Source organism: Panthera tigris, chromosome X, assembly GCF_018350195.1.
Source record: "Panthera tigris isolate Pti1 chromosome X, P.tigris_Pti1_mat1.1, whole genome shotgun sequence".
In the NCBI taxonomy this organism is placed as follows: domain Eukaryota; kingdom Metazoa; phylum Chordata; class Mammalia; order Carnivora; family Felidae; genus Panthera; species Panthera tigris.
This window is the reverse complement of record NC_056677.1, coordinates 10,213,854-10,231,743: the sequence shown is the minus strand read 5'-3', so window position 1 is coordinate 10,231,743 and position 17,890 is coordinate 10,213,854. Positions and strand designations below refer to the sequence as shown.

At 48.0% G+C, this 17,890-nt stretch overlaps 1 protein-coding gene and 1 long non-coding RNA gene across 2 annotated transcripts; both read right to left on the bottom strand.

The window, feature by feature from the left end:
• Positions 1-6,013: 6,013 nt before the first annotated feature.
• Positions 6,014-7,374, bottom strand: TCEANC (transcription elongation factor A N-terminal and central domain containing). Its single transcript, XM_007090084.3, is given in 5 exon segments — positions 6,014-6,226; positions 6,229-6,400; positions 6,403-6,838; positions 6,840-7,070; positions 7,349-7,374. Coding segments are annotated over 5 exon segments (1,050 nt in total). The 3' UTR covers positions 6,014-6,041.
• Positions 7,375-10,917: 3,543 nt separating this feature from the next.
• Positions 10,918-17,078, bottom strand: LOC122235412. The gene is made up of 3 exons (XR_006213481.1): positions 16,988-17,078; positions 11,573-11,852; positions 10,918-10,955 (listed from the first exon to the last, which is right to left on the bottom strand). It is a non-coding gene; the product is annotated as an uncharacterized LOC122235412 (long non-coding RNA).
• Between the last annotated feature and the right edge of the window lie 812 nt (positions 17,079-17,890).

Genomic DNA, 17,890 nt, shown 5'->3' with positions numbered 1-17,890 from the left:
CAGGCTCCGAGCTGTCAGCCCGGAGCCCGATGCAGGGCTGGAACTCACGAACCCTGAGATCATGACCTGAGCCGAAGTCAGACACTTACCCTATTGAGCCACCCAGGTGCCCCTAAAAGCTATATGTTTTTCTGTTTTAAAATTTAAGTATTTTTTTTTAATTTTTTTTCAACGTTTTTTATTTATTTTTGGGACAGAGAGAGACAGAGCATGAACGGGGGAGGGGCAGAGAGAGAGGGAGACACAGAATCGGAAACAGGCTCCAGGCTCCGAGCCATCAGCCCAGAGCCCGACGTGGGGCTCGAACTCACGGACCGCGAGATCGTGACCTGGCTGAAGTCGGACGCTTAACCGACTGCGCCACCCAGGCGCCCCTAAAATTTAAGTATTTTAAAAATCACTTGCTTTTCAGAAAGCCGAATAAGCCACATGGACGCCACAAGGTTTGGGAAGGGTCCCGTGTCAGGAGCCCCAGCATGGGTGGCCGGTGCCCCCGGCTGATCTCTCCATCAGAGGGAGGAATGCACAGCACTGGAGCAAGGTGGAATCTATAAATCACACACTCTTGTCATTGAAAAAACAAACCACAACTAAAAAACAGTGGTACCTTGGGTGGAATTAACAGGAAGTCAGGATGTTTCTGGAAGCGAACGGATATGCAAGAAAAAAAGCCCCCAAACAGCACCCTACCTGGTTTTGTCGCTGTGTGCCTCCTGCGCAAGTCACTTAATCTCTCTCTGCCTCAGTTTCCTCATCTCTAAAATGCCGGCAGGGTAGTCGTGAAGATGAAAGGAGATGCTGTATATAAAGGGCCAGGAATCTAGCAAATATGGTGGTGGGATCCCCTTCCCTCTTCCTCTGCCTGGCTAACTGCATCTCCAGATTTACCCTAAGGGTCACAGCCTCCACGAAGCCCTCCCTGATTCTTCCGGGTACCCTGCAGCCCTGCCGGGTCCGTCAGTCAGTCCATGCCTCGCTCGTGGCTCTGCAACTGGAAAATGATAGCCAGCTACATCACGCTGTGGATCCCCGAGCCCTGGGTTGGCTCCTGATCGTCTCATTGCCCCCAGCACCCGGCAACGCAGCCCTGTGCAATCACTACCGCACAGCGTTTCCGATAACGTACAGCAACATCTCTGCAAACCTCATTTTCAAGAATCACGCCAAGGGGATTGCACGAAGCTGTCCTCCCCTCTCCTTTTGATTTGTGCGCTGTGCTGAAAGCAAGACGAACGCCTGCTATAATGTAGGTACATACAATAAATACCCCGGCGAGGTAGGAAAGTATTTTTGTAAACTCTTTTGCATCTACTGGGAAGTCATAAAGAAAGCGATCTGACCTGAGAGACGAAGCGGGGCCCCCGGCGGCGAAGGCAGCTGCCAGCTGCGGCTTCCTGGCTGGTGTTTAGAAATGGTAATAGCGCGTGAAAGGGGCCTCTCAGCCGGGGAAGCGCTGGGGAAAGACACAGAGCCGCAATTGTATCCAACTTTTTTTATCTAAAAAAAGCAACAGGGACAAAAGGAGAGTGATGTGGGCCAAGTCCCAAAGAGCCCTTCCGCATTCAGGTGTAACAGCTGATGCTTCGGGCCCTTTGCAGGGACTGCCGGAACCGCGGCAACGAGATCCAGGCTCCACGCGCCGGGGGCTGCGTTTCCGTGCTGTTAGCTGATTTGTATTGCGGGCCCGCGCGGCGAGGGGATGTGGGGTGGGTTGGAGCTGATGAAACGTCCATTTGCCAAACTGCCAACATAAGGAAGGAAGAGGGATCTTTTTTCTTCTACCCCCATCTAGGCTCTCGGCTGGGGCTCTGTGACAAAAGGCAGATTAAGGAGAGGAAAGAAAGCGGTCACGTGTATGTAAGTTAAGTTTTAACGGGACACAGGAGCCTTCGGAAGGAAAGGAACCCCCAAGACGCAGTTAAGCCGGTGGGATGTCTTCTGGGTTTTTGTTTTTTTTTTTTTTTTGGTGTGCTTTTATACTCGGCCTGAGGAAGAGTGAAGCATCACGGAGAAACGGGATAGGACAGAAGGGCACGAGCTAAGGGGGAAACCTAGAAAGTCCTCTTCGTTCGGATTCCCCTCCGTGTCCCCGCCTCCGCTCTTGCCCGCCGAACCGGGAGGGCACCTCTCCCTGGAGGGTCTTGGGACCTGCCTCAGGGGAGAAGGGAGGGGCAGAGGGTCGCTCGGATTCCTTCAGCTTATTCAATGCGCCAAGGTGCCGTATTTTGGAGTGCCGCGTCCCCGAACCCTGTCACCAAGGACTTAGTCCACTATAAAGATGCAGGGAGACCAGCCTTGGTGTTTGAAACCAGTTACATGACACTTGGACCATTGCTATGGCCACCTAACTGGGTGGTCCGCATCCCTTCTTGCTTCCCCCCCACCCACCTAACTTGACGAGGCACAGGGACCTTTCCCAGAGGCCATTCAAACGGTGTCACTACCAGCTCCCTGGCCTCAGTGGCTTCCCATTGGGCTGGGGAAAAAAGCCCAAAGTCCTTGTCGTGATTGACAAGGGCCTTAACGAACCCAATGGCTCTTAGACGTCACCTCTCATCCTTCTTCCTCTTGCCACGGCTCCTCGGCCCCGGTGGACTCCTGCTCTACCTGGTCTGTGTCAGCTGCCCCCCCACCTCGGGGCCCCTGCACTTGCCGTTCCTGTAAACACGACTTCAAATTAAATGAAAGCTCCTTGGGGTGCCTGCGTGGCTCAGTCACTTAAGTGTCCGATGTTTGATTTCAGCTCAGGTCATGATCTCACGGTTCCTGAGTTCAAGCTCTGTGCTGACAGTGCGGAACCAGCTCGGGAGTCTCGTCTCCCCCTCCCTCTCTGCCCTTCCCCCATGCACTCTCTCTCGCTCAAAAATAAACATAAAAAAATAAATGAAAGCTCCTTTCTCCCACGAGCAATTTTAAAGAAAAACACCTTTTTTTTTTTTTTTTTTTTTTTTTTTTTTTTTTTTTTTTTTTTTTTTTAGCGGCTAAGACAGAGAATGTGAAGGAATGATTATACTTTAAAATGTAATGCTGTCTCATTGGCTAAAAGAAAAAAACCCACATTACATTACAAAGTTGATAGGAAATGAGAAAGACTACCCAGATTTTTACATGTTAGGGGAGTAAAGGAATTGCCATTTCAAATGCTTCTGTCTGCAAATTAAGTTTGCACAATTCCAGTACAAAAAAAAACCCAAAAAACCGCACACACAAAACAAACACGGCACGAACACTTGGTTTTCATGTGATGTGCTCTTTTATAACCGCTGAATAGTTTTTAAGATCACTCCAAGTCACATGAAACCAGTTTGTGAAACTTGAAATTTTGGGTGACTCTGCAAGTTTCTCTTTACAAGACTAGCATGTTACATCACAACGAGCATTCCTGGGTAGCCACAGGGAGAACAGATATCAAAATAGAATTCCTACGTGGTGGCCTCAAGCCATTTGAAGACACAAACGTATTTGAGTTTTATGCACATTTGGGGGAATTCGGGCAGGAGGCAGGTAAGCTGTATGTGTGGTTAGGCCTTCAAAGCTCTGGTTCAGAAGTTAGGAGCGGTGGGGGAAAGAACTGGTGAAAATACGTAGGCTTGGAGAGAACTTACAAGTGAACTTATTAAAAATGTAACCATTGGGGCGCCTGGGTGGCTCAGTTGGTTAAGCGTCCGACTCTTGGTTTTGGCTCAGGTCATGATCTCACAGTTTCTGAGTTCGAGCCCTGCAGAGGGCTCTGCACTGACAGCGTGGAGCCTGCTTGGGATTCGTTCTCTCTCTCTCTCTCTCTCTCTCTCTCTCTCTCTCAAGAAAACAACTGTAACCATTAATGCCCTCTAAGTTCTTAAAAGAGAACACAACCAGCTGTAATCATACGGAAGGCAGGTTGTGCTGAAAGGATCGCACAGACTGGTTAAACACTGCAAAAAAAGCCTTAAAGAACTGACTTCCTTTTCATGATTCATTCATTCGAGAAATATCGGTAGATCCAAAGGCTGAGGCAATGGACCGCCTCTGACAGATGAAGGCCTGTTTTTACATAAGCAGAATTGGAATTTCAGACCTAACAGGGTTCAAAATATGTGGTCCCCAGATACGCCACGCTGGCATAAGGATCATCCTGTGCTGAGAGCAAAAGAGAAAGGGCAGACACGGAATGAGCTCTCCGCCTTCCACCTACCTGCCTGAAAGTACAACATAAAACCCCCTTGTGAATCCCGTACCCGGAAGGAGGTAACAATCTTATCGCTGGAGATGGGAGGGCACGGAGAAGAGTCTACACAAACAAACCTTCCTAAATAAACATTATCTGCCATCAGCACCCCCGTATTTTACCCTCCCATAGTTTGCTACCCCTAAAAGCCTAAAGCCCTTTTCCTTTGTCTCATTTCTCTACAACCGTACACTTCTTTAAGGTTCTACTATACAAGCCCAAGTTCTAACCACCCCTTTGAGTTCTTCATCACGGAGTTTCTCCTGCAGGTATTTCGCTGCACATGTTAATAAGCTGTTTTTCTCGTTAATCTGTCTTTGGTCATGCTAATTTGCAGAGTCCCACCTATACAGCCTATGGGAGCTTTTTTCCTCCCTACAGATCTTTTTTTTTTTTCCCCAGTAGGCTTCATGCCCAGCACGGAACCCAACTCACAAACCTGAGATCAAGACCTGAGCTGGGATCAAGAGTTGGACGCTTAACTGACTGAGCTACCCAGGCGCCTCCAGCTCCTCCAGATCTAAACTCACACGCCCTTGAGAACATGAAGGCTCTCTAACAACAGAAACCAAATTTTATAAACGGTTTATAGACTTTTGAGAACTTGGGCAAAACCCCCCCCCCCCACCAAAACACACACACACACACACACACACACACACACACACACACCTCTAAGCAAGAGGACTTGAAACAAAATTCTAACTGTGGGATTAGTTACAGGAGAACTTTCATGGTTCAAGGGAGAGACCAGTAATGTGAGAAAAGACAGGGAACAGTAACAAAGCTCTAGCTGTCCAATGTTAGGGCCTAAAGACACATCTCCAGGAATACATTTCTCAGAAGTTAATGGTGAGACGGTCTTGGACAGTGAATTTGGAAGACCAATGTGGGAGCAGTTTGAGTTGGGCTAGTTAAGGTTGCATGGCTCGGCCAAGTCACAGCACCTCCGTGGACCTGTTTCTTCATCTGTAAAGTGTATAGTGACATTCTTTCCTGAGAGCCGTGAGACAATCAAGTGAGAGCCTGTGTGTGAATAGTTCTCAACTCTGCATCTTAAAATAACTTGAGGAATTAAAAAAGAAATACTAATGGGGCACCTGGGTGGCTCAGTCAGTTGAGCGTCCAACTTCGGCTCAGCTCACGATCTCACGGTTCGTGGGTTCGAGCCCCGCGTCGGGCTCTGTGCTGACAGCTCAGAGCCTGGGGCCTGTTTCGGATTCTGGGTCTCCCTCTCTCTCTGCCCCTCCCCCGCTTGCACTCTCTCAAAAATAGATGAAAATGTTAAAAAAATTTTTTTAAAGAAATGCTGATGCCTGGGTCAGATCCCATGCATTCAGATTTCATTGTCCTAGGGAGGGCCCTGAGCACCAGTGGGTTTTCAAAGCTCCCCAGACGATTCTCCTATGCAGCCACTGCCGAGAACTATACGCCTACTGCGAAAGCAGCACTTCTCAAACTACCTTGAACAGGACCGCTCCGGGATCCTGCCGAAATGCAGAGTCAGACTCAGCAGCACGAGGCCTAGGACTCTGCATTTCTAACAGGCTCTAGGGTGTGCTGAGCTGCTCTCAACCACGCTCTTGAGTCCAGCAAAGTACTAAGTGGCCACAAAGCACAGGGCCAACAGTCATCCACTCTCTTCCCAAGCTGTCAACTTTTAGCGACGGTGGTGTGAGCCTCAACGAATGACTTTCCTTCCTTCTTCTTAGGGTTGTTTTGAGAATAGTGTGTACAAGATTTTAAGACCAAGCATAAAAGGGTGGTACCAAAAAAAAAAAAAAAAAAAAAAGGCATCACTCCGGCTCTTTGTGAAGAGAACATTTATTTGCAATTACAGGCACACCCACCTGCTGTGGTACCACTGCTCCCCACACTCGTTACAGATCACAGTGGTCATCGTGTCTTCGTCTGGATTTGAGTTCTGCACCCAGCCTGGAAGGAAAAGTGCTCCTCTGGTGATTACGGTGACCTTGCAATTGAACTTCTCACAGCTTCCGCATTTTATTTTGTCTGTGCGCCCCCCACCACTCGGGGAAAGTGGTGTTCCTGGATGCGAGATTCCGTGTATGCGGCTCTCAACCGCTTCAGGTCCTCGTGTGCCATTTCCACGACAGTCGTTTCGGCAAATTCTCTCGGCGACATGGTCCCAGAGAGCAAGCTTTGTTGTAAGTGAGAATTTGGGGGGGGGGGGGGTTCTTCAGATTGGTGACTTTGCTTCTAACACAAGTTTTGTATTTTTTGAGGTTCTTTAAATAGAGGGTAAGAATGTCTCTTGCGAAGTTGTGCCACATATCGGCTTTGGGCTGCTGGTCCGTGGAAGAACTCGTTAAAGCTTCATAAAGAAGCTCTGTGCCTTTAGCTCTCACAGGTACTGTGGGATCCGGCAACTCACTGGATCGCTCATCAGCGGATTGAGGGGCACCGCCCGTGAAATGCTTTTTCTCAGGTTCCACTGGACTAGTGCTGTTTTCAGGCGCAATCATTTCAATGGCTTCTGCAACATCGTGGCATGATGAATGAGAACCGGACCCACCCCGTATCTTAACCCAACTTGGGTCATGAGAAAGTCCTGGCTTTTCTTCACTTCCCCCCATAGGGAATGATTTCGGGCTGTCCGTTGAAGCGGAGGTCCTTACAGACAGCTTTCCATTCTGACAATAGACGCTTGGCTTTCTTTTTCTAAGCCACCGTGGGGCAATTTTTGAGGACTCTGTACACGACCCTGACCACAATGGTCCCCTGGAGGTGCTCTTGAGTCACACGAAGAGTTTCTGACTCAGTAAGGTGGTTGCCAAGATCCTCAAAATTCCTTCTAGACATCAAATGCTCAATAAGGGAAGCTGTGGTTCTCGTCAGACATCTTTACAGCGGCAAAGAAAAAAGAAGGTTCCCTTTTTTTTAGGCTTGTGCTTGCCAATCGCAGCGACCTAATAGCAGCACAGCACTTTCTGCCAGTTACCTGTGTGTTTTCTGAAAGAGTTATGTAACAAAAAGGGGTGTGACATGTTAGAAAACGGCATCTGCAATGTGCTATCGTTGCAGTTTCAGAAGTCTGAGTGAGTCCCCGTAGCAGGGGGAAAAAAAAAAAGCAGCAATGCAACCAGCTTCTGCATTCCCAGTCACTTAAAAGAAGCTTGCTGGAAGAACTCTAGAACTTTGTCCATCTCAAGTTGGACAAATCCGTGATCTTTCCGGATCCGGATTGGCCAACTGCTTTGGATGGGATTTGGCGGTCCTGTTGGGCATGAAATCATGCCAGTGTCAGCATCAACAGGGAAGTCTGGGCAAGGCGGGACCATTTCCCCCCCTCTTCAGCCACATCGCTGAACTACTTGCTGATTTTATCATCTTTACGTGGTACTGTTCTGAATATGAAAGAATGAGAAACAGAACAATAAGGGGATGCTGTTTAGACGTCCCAAGGACATCTGAAGAAATTGTGAGATAGCACAGGTTGGGAGGCAGCCGCAGACAGGCCTGGTGGACCCCAAGGGTCAAAAGGCACTGTGCTGACAACTGAGTCTTCTGAACAACAGGGTAAGGGTTCAGACTAAGCAATCTGGACAAGTGATGACTTTGGACCAAACCAGTCCCCAGGCCAGTTTGGTTCCATTAATTTTGTAACTTCGAGGTGCAAAAAGTTGTTTGATGATTGTATCTGCGTGAACCTCATCCTGGGCAGGCAAACGTTTCCTTTATCCAACCAGTCCATTTTTCTCTCCACATAAGGCACATAACCTTGCTACCTAATACCTTTGGACCTACGTCTGCCCATCATGTCTACACGTAGACATATGCATCTTGATGGTAGGGACCTGTCTCATAAGAAACTCACGGGCTTCCATTTCACAGGACCTGATATCAAATGCCCATCACTAAGCACACAGGCTGACACTAGAGTGCAGAGAGAATCTATGCAGTCTTCTTAGAAACCATCCGACAAGTTCTGTAAAATGCAACGTCCTTGTCAGTGATTCGACTTCTGCAAGTTTACATTAGGGAAACGAGAGATGGGGAAGGTGTGTATGTAAGAATGTTGTCAAACTTCAGACAAACTAGAAGGTCTCAAATGGTTAAAGTTGCATGCAGATGTTCACAGCAGCACTATTCTTAATGACCCCCAATTGGAAACAACCCAAATGCCTGCCAACTGATGGATAAGCAAAATGTAGCATATCCATACAATGGAGTGGTATGTGGCAATAGAAATATGAAATTCTGACATATACAACATGCATGAGCCTTACAAACACTATGCTGGGTTAAAAATACAGAAGACCACAGATTGTACGATTCCATTTATATGAAATGCCCAGAATAGGCAAATCTAGAGACAGAAAATGGATTAGTGGTTGACCAGGGCTGGGGTGGACGGATGGGGCGGGGGGGGGGGGGGGGACCCAGTGGGGTAGAATGAAAGGGGGTGGCTACCAATAGGTGTAGTTTTTCTTGGGGAAAGTGGAAAATCTTCTCTAAAGTGGACTGTGATGATGAACTGCACAGTAGAAAATACACTTAAAACCACTGAAGTGTATACACTTTAAGGAGGTTAACTGTATGGTGTATAAATTATATCTGAATAAAGTTATTTAACATTTTTAATGTTTATTTTTAAATTTTTTGGGGGCGCCTGGGTGGCTTGGTTGGTTAAGTGTCCGACTTCGGCTCAGGTCATGATCTCATGGTCCGGGAGTTCAAGCCCCGCGTTGGGCTCTGTGCTGACAGCTCAGAGCCTGGAGCCTGTTTCGGATTCTGTGTCTCCCTCTCTCTCTGCTCCTCCCCTGTTCATGCTCTGTCTCTCTCTGTCTCAAAAATAAATAAACGTTAAAAAAAAATTAAAAAAAAATTTTTTTAAAGATGGTTTTTACATTAAAAATTTTTTTTTAATGTTTATTTTTGAGAGAGAAAAGGAGAGAGAGAGAAAGAGAGAGAGAGAGAGAGAGAGAGAGAGAGAGAGAGAGAGAGATTGAGAGCATGAGCAGAGGAGGGGCAGAAAGAGAGGGAGACACAGAATCCGAAGCGGGCTCCAGGCTCTGAGCTGTCAGCACAGAGCCCAATGCGGGGTTCAAACCCATGAACCATGAAATCATGACCTGGGCTGAAGTCAAATGCTTAACTGACTGAGCCACCCAGGTGCCCTTATTTTTTTTATTTTTGAGAGAGAGAGTGAGACAGAATGTGAGTAGGGAGCGGCAGAGAGGGAGAGAGGGAGACACAGAATCGGACGCAGGCTCCAGGCTCCGAGCTATTAGCACAGAGCCCGATATGGGGCTCGAATTCATGAACCACACGATCATGACCTGAGCCAAAATTGGACGTTTAACTAAGTGATCCACCCAGGCACCCCCTGAATAAAGTTATTTAAAAACAGTATATAGAGTCTGATCCAAATTTTATTTAAAAATCACATGTTTGTTTGGGAAGACCTTTATCTCTCCTTCTAGTCTAAATGACAGACTTGTTGGATAAAGGATTCTCGGCTGCATTTTTTTCTGTTCATCATATTGAAGATCTCCTGCCTTTCCTTTCTGGCCTGCCAAGTTTCAGTAGACTGAACCGTCACGAGTCTTATCGGTCTCCCTTTATATGTTAGAGCACGTTTATCCCTAGCTGCTTTCAGAATTCTCTCCTTATCCTTGTATTTTGCCAGTTTCACTATGATATGTCGAGGAGAAGATCGATTCAAGTTACGTCTGAAGGGAGTTCTCTGTGCCTCTTGGATTTCAATGCCTTTTTCCTTCCCCAGATCAGGGAAGTTCTCAGCTATTATTTCTTCAAGTACACCTTCAGCACCTTTCCCTCTCTCTTCCTCCTCTGGAATCCCTATTATACGGATATTGTTGTGTTTCATTGCATCACTTGGTTCTCTAATTCTCCCCTCACGCTCCTGGATTTTTTTATCTCTCTTTTTCTCAGCTTTCTCTTTTTCCATAATTTTATCTTCCGATTCACCTATTCTCTCCCCTGCCTTTTCAATCCGAGCTGTGGTCGCCTCCATTTTATTTTGCAGCTCATTTATAGCATTTTTTAGCTCCTCCTGATCCTTTCTTAGTCCCTTAATCTCTGTAGTAATAGATTCTCTGCTGTCCTCTATACGTTTCTCAAGCCCAGCGATTAATTTTATAAATATTATTTTAAATTCTTGCGCCGTTATATTGCTTAAATCGTTTTTGATCAGTTCATTAGCTGTCGCTACTTCCTGGAGTTTCTTTTGAGGAGAATTCTTCCGTTTCGTCATTTTGGATAGTCCCTGGGGTGGCGCGGAACTGCAGGGCTCTTCCCCTGTGCTGTCAGGAGTAACTTGCGTTAGTGGGCGGGGCCGCAGTCAGACCCGATGTCTGCCCCCAGCCCACCGCTGGGGCCACAGTCAGACTGGTGTCTACCTCCTCTTCCCCGCTCCCAGGGGCAGGACTCACCGTGGAGTGGGGTGGCCTCTGTCTGGGCTGCTTGCACACTGCCAGGCTTGTGGCGCTGCTTCGATGGGATCTGGCGTATTAGCCGGGGTGGATCCGCAAGGTGCACGGGGGCGGGAGGGGCAGGCTCAGCTCGCCTTGCCTTTGGTGGTCTGTTTCGGGAGGGGCCCCTCTTCCGTGGGCCTCTCGTCTACGCTTGGCTCCAGACAGTCCGTTCTGCTAGTCTTCTGGCGGTTTTCTGGGTAAATTAGGCAGATGTGGGTGGAATCTAAGTGATCAGCAGGACGAGCTGAGCCCAGCGTCCTCCTATGCCGCCATCTTCCCCTCGAACACTAAAAATCACACGTGAAGAGAAAAGGTTGAAAATAAATACACAAAATTTTAGACAGTGACATTTTCTGAACGGTAAGATTTTAGGTGATTTTTGTTCGTTCTTTTACTCCTTCCTGTATTTTGTATGAGTATGTATTATTTTCACAACCAGAAAAGTGACTAGTCCAATATAATTTCATGGTAAACATGTATTTATAATATTTGCAAATTGGACACGGTCGGCGGATCAGTCTTCTACCTTCTCTTGGAATCAGAGTATCATACAGGTGTTACAGGACCTGTGGCTTTGCCTTCAGACCAGCAGTCAGAACGAAGTCTATTACTGAGTCTAAACCAGATGAATCTCCCCTCAAATACGAACGGTTACGTACCCTTGGTCACAGCTATGATGTTCCTACTCAAGTTCTCCCTGTGGGGCCAGCTCAAGAATGACCAAGATTGCGAGTCTGGCATTTTTGCCGTGGGAGGGAGTTGGAATGAAGGCAACCTGGGTGGTCTTTTTTTTTTTTTTTTTTTTTTTTTTAATTATTTAAGACTCAGTGGGCCAGCAATTCAGGATCTTAAGTGGCTATATTTCTCGTTAGCAAGAATCAGTACTTCAAGATCATTGTTTTACCTTTTTAAAATTCCACTTTGAAACACTGGAAACAGTGAAAGAGGTCTTCCTGAGAATCAAAGGCTCACTGGGGCACCTGGCTGGCTCAGTCGGTTAAGCGGTTGAGCGTTCCACTCTGGATTTCGGCTGAGGTCATCATCTAGCGGCTCACGGGACTCAGGCCTGTGTCGCGTTCTGCGCGGACGGCGCTGATAGCCTGCAGCCTCCTTGGAATTCTCTCTCTCCCTCTTCCTCTGTCCTCCCCACCTAGTGCACGTGTGCAATCTCTCTCTTTCTCCCTCTCTGTGTCAAAAAAGAAAAGAAAAGAAAAGAAAAGAAAAAGGCTCAGTGCACAAAGAACAGGCAAGATAACACAGAAAAATAAAAAAATACTTGCCTTCAATGGCTGAACATTTCTCCGAACCGTCTGCCTGAGATCCTGGGATCTGGAGGATGCCTAGCAGCCCACATCACGGTAAGGTCTCAAGCTGCTTAATACACTTGAACCCTCCCCACCAGCTTGTTGGCAAGTTGCCTGACAAAGAAAGAACACTCACCTGGCCTGCATTCCACATTTAGTTTTTTTTTTTTTTTTTAAATTTTTTTTAACGTTTTATTTATTTTTGAGACAGAGAGAGACAGAGCATGAATGGGGGAGGGGCAGAGAGAGAGGGAGACACAGAATCGGAAGCAGGCTCCAGGCTCTGAGCCATCAGCCCAGAGCCCGACGCGGGGCTCGAACTCACGGACCGCGAGATCGTGACCTGAGCCGAAGTCGGACGCCCAACCGACTGAGCCACCCAGGAGCCCCCCACATTTAGTTTATATGCATCGCTACCAAAGGGATTGGGATTGAAGTTTGCCACATGTCAGCAAGGTGGTTAATAACAGACAGGCCTACAGTGCCCATGTGGAGGCTGGACAATATTTAACTCAGGCCAGAATTTCTCAACCAAGGGTCAGAGTCTCCAGGAGATTCTGAAGGAATGCATGTGCTTTTATTTACCTCTCATTTCCTTCTTTTTCAGTTTTGATTGTGAAAAAACACACATACCCCAAGACTTAGCATCTTAGCCATTTTTCAGCGAACAGTGAAGTGACAGTAAGTACGTTCATGTTGTTGTGCAACCAACGCCCAGAGTTCTTTGCATCTTGCAAAACAAACTTTGTACCCATTAAACAACTGCCCATTCCTTCCCCCTGCGTGGCCCTTGGCCACCATCACCCTACTGTCTCTGAATGTGACTACAGGCCGCATTGAACTGGAATCATACAGCAGGTGGCCTCTTGTGTCTGGCTCATTTCACTTAGCATAACGTCCTCAAGGCTCACCTGCATGGTAGCACGTGTCCTGGCACGTGTGGTCTATACATGCAATGGAACCTTATTAAGACTGAATCATATTCCATTGTACGCATAAAGCACATTTTACTTATCTGCTCATCTGCCAGTGGACACATGGGCTGCTTCTACCTTTTGGCCAGTGTGACTAACGCTGCCGGGAACCCGGATGTACAAATCTCTCTTCAAGACCCTGCTTTCAATGCTTTTGGGTAAATACCCAGGAGTGCGATTGCTGGGTCATATGGGAATTCTATTTCCAATTTTTCGAGGAACCATCATACTGTTTTCCATTCTCCTCTATATTTTTAACAGCATTTACATCCTGTCAAACTTTCTATACCCTCTGTGGGACAATGATGCGGATATAAAGCATTTACTGCCCTAGGACGGTATACTGTGAAAGCAACCGAGATAATAAAATTTTGAGAAGTGCCACAAGGAGACAAAGTAAGCTGTGGGTCCAGTTTAGAGTTCCACAGAGCTCATTTAATAAATATTTATCACAGGGGCACCTGGCTGGCTCTGTCAGTAGACCATGAGACTCTTGATCGCGGGGTTTTGTGTTTGAGCCGCACGGTGGGGGTAGAAATGAAATACTACGGATCTCTCCAAGACATTCCCTCATGTTCCCGGCCCTCCAGAGGTTTCCCTCTGCCCTCAGAACGGAGCCCGAGGTCCCCCGCCAGGCGATAAAAAGCCCCCTGCCCGCCCCCCCCAGCAGCCTCCTCTGAGACCTCAGAACCATTCACAGGCCCCGCCTATTTCACAACTCTGTGCTTCACCTCCGTAGCTCCCTGAGCCCAGCCTGATCCACACCGCGAGCGCTTCTCAGTCCTGCCTATAAACCGGAGTCATCTGGAGAAATGAGCAAAAACAAAACCGAGGCCAGGGCCCTGTCCCAGGCACACTGGATCAGGATCCCTGAGGGTAGGCCTAGGTGCTTTCCCAGCCATCCAGGGGACTCTGAGCTGCTGCCACTGCTCTGTACATGGGCACAGGGCCCTCCCTCACTGGGACCGGCTCAGTTCCGCTGCCATCAGCCCAAAGACAGCTCCTGTCCTGTTCCTGGACTGAATGTACAGAACCGCTCTGGTTTTGGGTGTTGCTGGACGAGCCCCCTCAGGATGTGTTAAAAACACTTGCCGGGCACGGCGGTTGCGATGTTGCAAGTGTCACGATGCCCCCGACTGCCCATACTCATTCCCTCCCTTACCTCTCCACGGCAGAAGGCACCCAGTAGGGTTACTGAACAACTCTACGTGCCATACACGCTCCCGTCATCTCAAGCCTCACGACAACCCCGAGACAGGCATGCGGCTTATCTCCATCTTACAGATGAGTGAGACCTGTTCAAAAACTGCAAATATTGGCAGTGGTTTTTCATGGCGTGTATCGCACTGAAAAAATGGTTTATTGTCTGCCTTGCCCACAAGACCATAAAAGAATGATGTCTGTTTCGTTCACGGAGAATGCCTGGAAAACACCTGGCCAGTGCTTTACTATTTCTCAACAAATAGGGTTTTTATTAAAGGAGAAAAGAGCACCCAGGCTGCGCCCTCTCCTCTCTGCTTGCGCGCTCCCTTCTATGGAACCGCTTGCTTGTACCCACTTCCCCCAAGCCCAGTGCCTCTCAGCTGCTTCCACAGGAGACCCAACGTCACCTCAATTCTAGTTTAAAAAGTCATATAAAAGAAAAAAAAACAAAACGCAGCAGCACGGTGCCCACTAGGGGCTAATCGAATAGACTCCCGGTGTCAAACATTTGGGGATAAGGAGGGTCAGGAGGGTGCAATTTCCAGAAGGGAGGGGTGTTGAGCACATCTGGCATGTTTCTTGACGATTTTGTGCCTCGATTTCCTCATCTACAAAATCAAGGAAATCCCACATCCTAGGATTAATACGGGAAATAAATGACATAGTCCTTATAAAGTCCTTAGACCCGTGCCTGTCACACAGTAGGCCTGACAATTAACACAGGACTCTAATTAAAAAGCTCACATGACATGTATCTACCATAGCAGGCATTGTTTTGCAGCAAGGGGTCAGCAAATCTTTTTCTGTAAAAGGCCAGATAGGAAATATTTGAGGCTGTGCAGGCCATCCAATCTCTGTATGAACTCCTCAACTCTGCCACAGACAATACATAAAAGAATGAGTAAGGCTTTGCTCCAACAAATCTTTTTTTTCAAAGACAGGCAGGCTGGATTTAGCTGCAGGCCACAGTTTGCTGATCCCTTTCTAAAGCAGTACTGTCCGATAGGAATATAATGCAAGCCACAGATAGAATTTAAAATTTTCTAGTAACCACTTCATTTATTTAAAAAAAAAAATTTTTTTTTTTAACGTTTATTTATTTTTGAGACAGAGAGAGACAGAGCATGAACGGGGGAGGGGCAGAGAGAGAGGGAGACACAGAATCGGAAGCAGGCTCCAGGCTCTGAGCCATCAGCCCAGAGCCCGACGCGGGGCTCGAACTCACTGACCGCGAGATCGTGACCTGAGCTGAAGTCGGACGCTTAACCGACTGAGCCACCCAGGCGCCCCTCTACTAACCACTTTAAAAAATAAACAGGTGCTCCTCATCTATTTTTTTTTTTTTTAAATTTTTTTTTTTTTCAACGTTTTTTATTTATTTTTGGGACAGAGAGAGACAGAGCATGAACGGGGGAGGGGCAGAGAGAGAGGGAGACACAGAATCAGAAACAGGCTCCAGGCTCTGAGCCATCAGCCCAGAGCCTGACGCGGGGCTCGAACTCACGGACCGCGAGATCGTGACCTGGCTGAAGTCGGACGCCTAACCGACTGCGCCACCCAGGCGCCCCTCCTCATCTATTTTTTAAAGTGGTTACACAAAATAATTAAAACTACAAAATAGGGGCACCTGGGTGGCTCAGTCGGTTAAGTGTCCGACTTCGGCTCAGGTCATGATCTCTCAGTCTGTGAGTTGGAGCCCCACACTGGGTTCTGTGCTGACAGCCTGGAGCCTGCTTAGGATTCTGTGAATCCCTCTGTCTCTGCCCCTCCCCCACTCAAACTCCATCTCTCTCTAAAATAAACATTAAAAAAAATTTTTTTTAAATACACAGATGAAATTAATAACATTTTGCCTCACCAGTGTATCCAAAAACACTGCCATTTCAACATGTAATTGGTAAAAACAAATGATGGATATTTTAATTCTTTTTCATACTAGCTCTCCCAAATTCGCTGTTTTACACTACCACACATCTCAATTAGGACTGGGAACATATCAAGTGCTCATTATCCTATGTAGCTAGTGGCAACCATAGTGAACAACACAGTTCTAGAGCATATGCTAATATAGATAATGCCTACATACACACCTATAACTCCTACCTTCTGAATACGTATCGATAAGAGTTTATATAGGGCCGGCCAATAGTTGGTCCCATACATCTGTTGACTACGTGCATAAAAAAGCTTGTAAATGTTAACTAACATTTACATGGGCAAGGTGCCCACATGTGCACATTTCTGGCCTAAACCCCGGGGAGAGGGGAGATTAAAAACAAATTTCTAAAAGCCGGTAGGTAACAAATCAGCAGTAACTCAATTCTGTTTAAGTCTTTAGACCTAACATCTAGGGAAGAATTCTGTTTCTAGCCATAACCCACATACACCTCTCCACATACACAGGGAGCCCCTTCCTCTATGGAGAGAACTGAAGCCAAATATTCGGTAGGGGCGTCGCAGTTTCGGAACAGCCACTCAACACTGCGCTAGCGCCCTTTATCACGTTGGGATGATCCCTAGCACGGGTGCAGCGAGGGGAAGGGACCAGTCCGAAGGCCCGCTGTGGCCCGGGTTCGGGGTCCGGGGGGGTGGAGCGGGGCGACAAGCAAAGCCGGCTGCAAGCCGTCCCAGTGTGCCAGCCTGGCACCCAGCACAGAAGCGGCGGCGGCCCCGAGAGATCTGCCCACCCCGGCGACTTCGGGGGGGAGGGGGAGGAGAGGACAGGATAGGGCCTACCCGACCCAGGACGCACCGAGGGCCCACCCCCACCCCGAGCAGTCGCCGGCTTCTCTGAGCACCGGCGTGCAGACACGCCGGCGAACCTAGAGCTTTGCTCACCGAGAAACCGTGAAATTCCGGACACCTCCGCGCCCAGAGACGGCTACCGCACACCTCCGCGCCCAGAGAGAGCTTCCGGACACCTCCGCGCCCAGAGCTTCCGGTACGCGGGCGGGACCACCAAAGCTCAGCCAATCCAAGCTCGCAGACTTAGAGAACACCGCCCCTAACCCTAGCGCCTGCGTGCTAGGTGAATGGCGCCTGCGCGGAGCGACGCGCGGCTGTGAAGCCGCGCCCCCCGCCCCCTGCCGGAGGGCTGATTTGCCTGGGCGACTGTGGGGTAGCGGGGTCCAGTGATGTTTTTCAGCAGCAACGTTGGTTGAACTACTCTGCAACGCACGCTTTCCGCTTCCATTCAAGGCATTGCTGAGCTAAATGTTCACAGAACTTTGGCCAAACGTGCGATTTATTTAATGCAGTAATTAATACAAGTATTTATTGCACCCTCTAGCATACATCAGTTGATATGAAAGTAGTAAACGTTCATTAAGCAGCCGTGGGTGTATCCTGCACTTCTCACCTGTACACATTCTTTCCCTGCAAGGGTCCAATAAAATCAAAGTGATGGTAAAACTAGAGACTTTAGTTTCAAAGGGCTGTCTCTCTAAGATTGTTTCTATTACAAGAACAAAGTGAGACACCTATACATCTAATTTATTGAGTAGGCTGGGCTCCATAGGGTATAAGAAGAAACCTATTTTTTCTCACCATTGCTTTGAAACCAGCTCTGTTCACTCTCTCTCTCTCCCGCCCCTTGGCTGCTCCTGGGCTGGAGCTTGAGGTTTGAGCAAATCCCACAGCTTTTTCAGTAACTTTCAGGTATAAAGAAACAATCTGATCAGTGTTGTGGGTTGAATAATATTCCCCCCCCCAACCACCCCGACCAAGATAGATATGTTTACC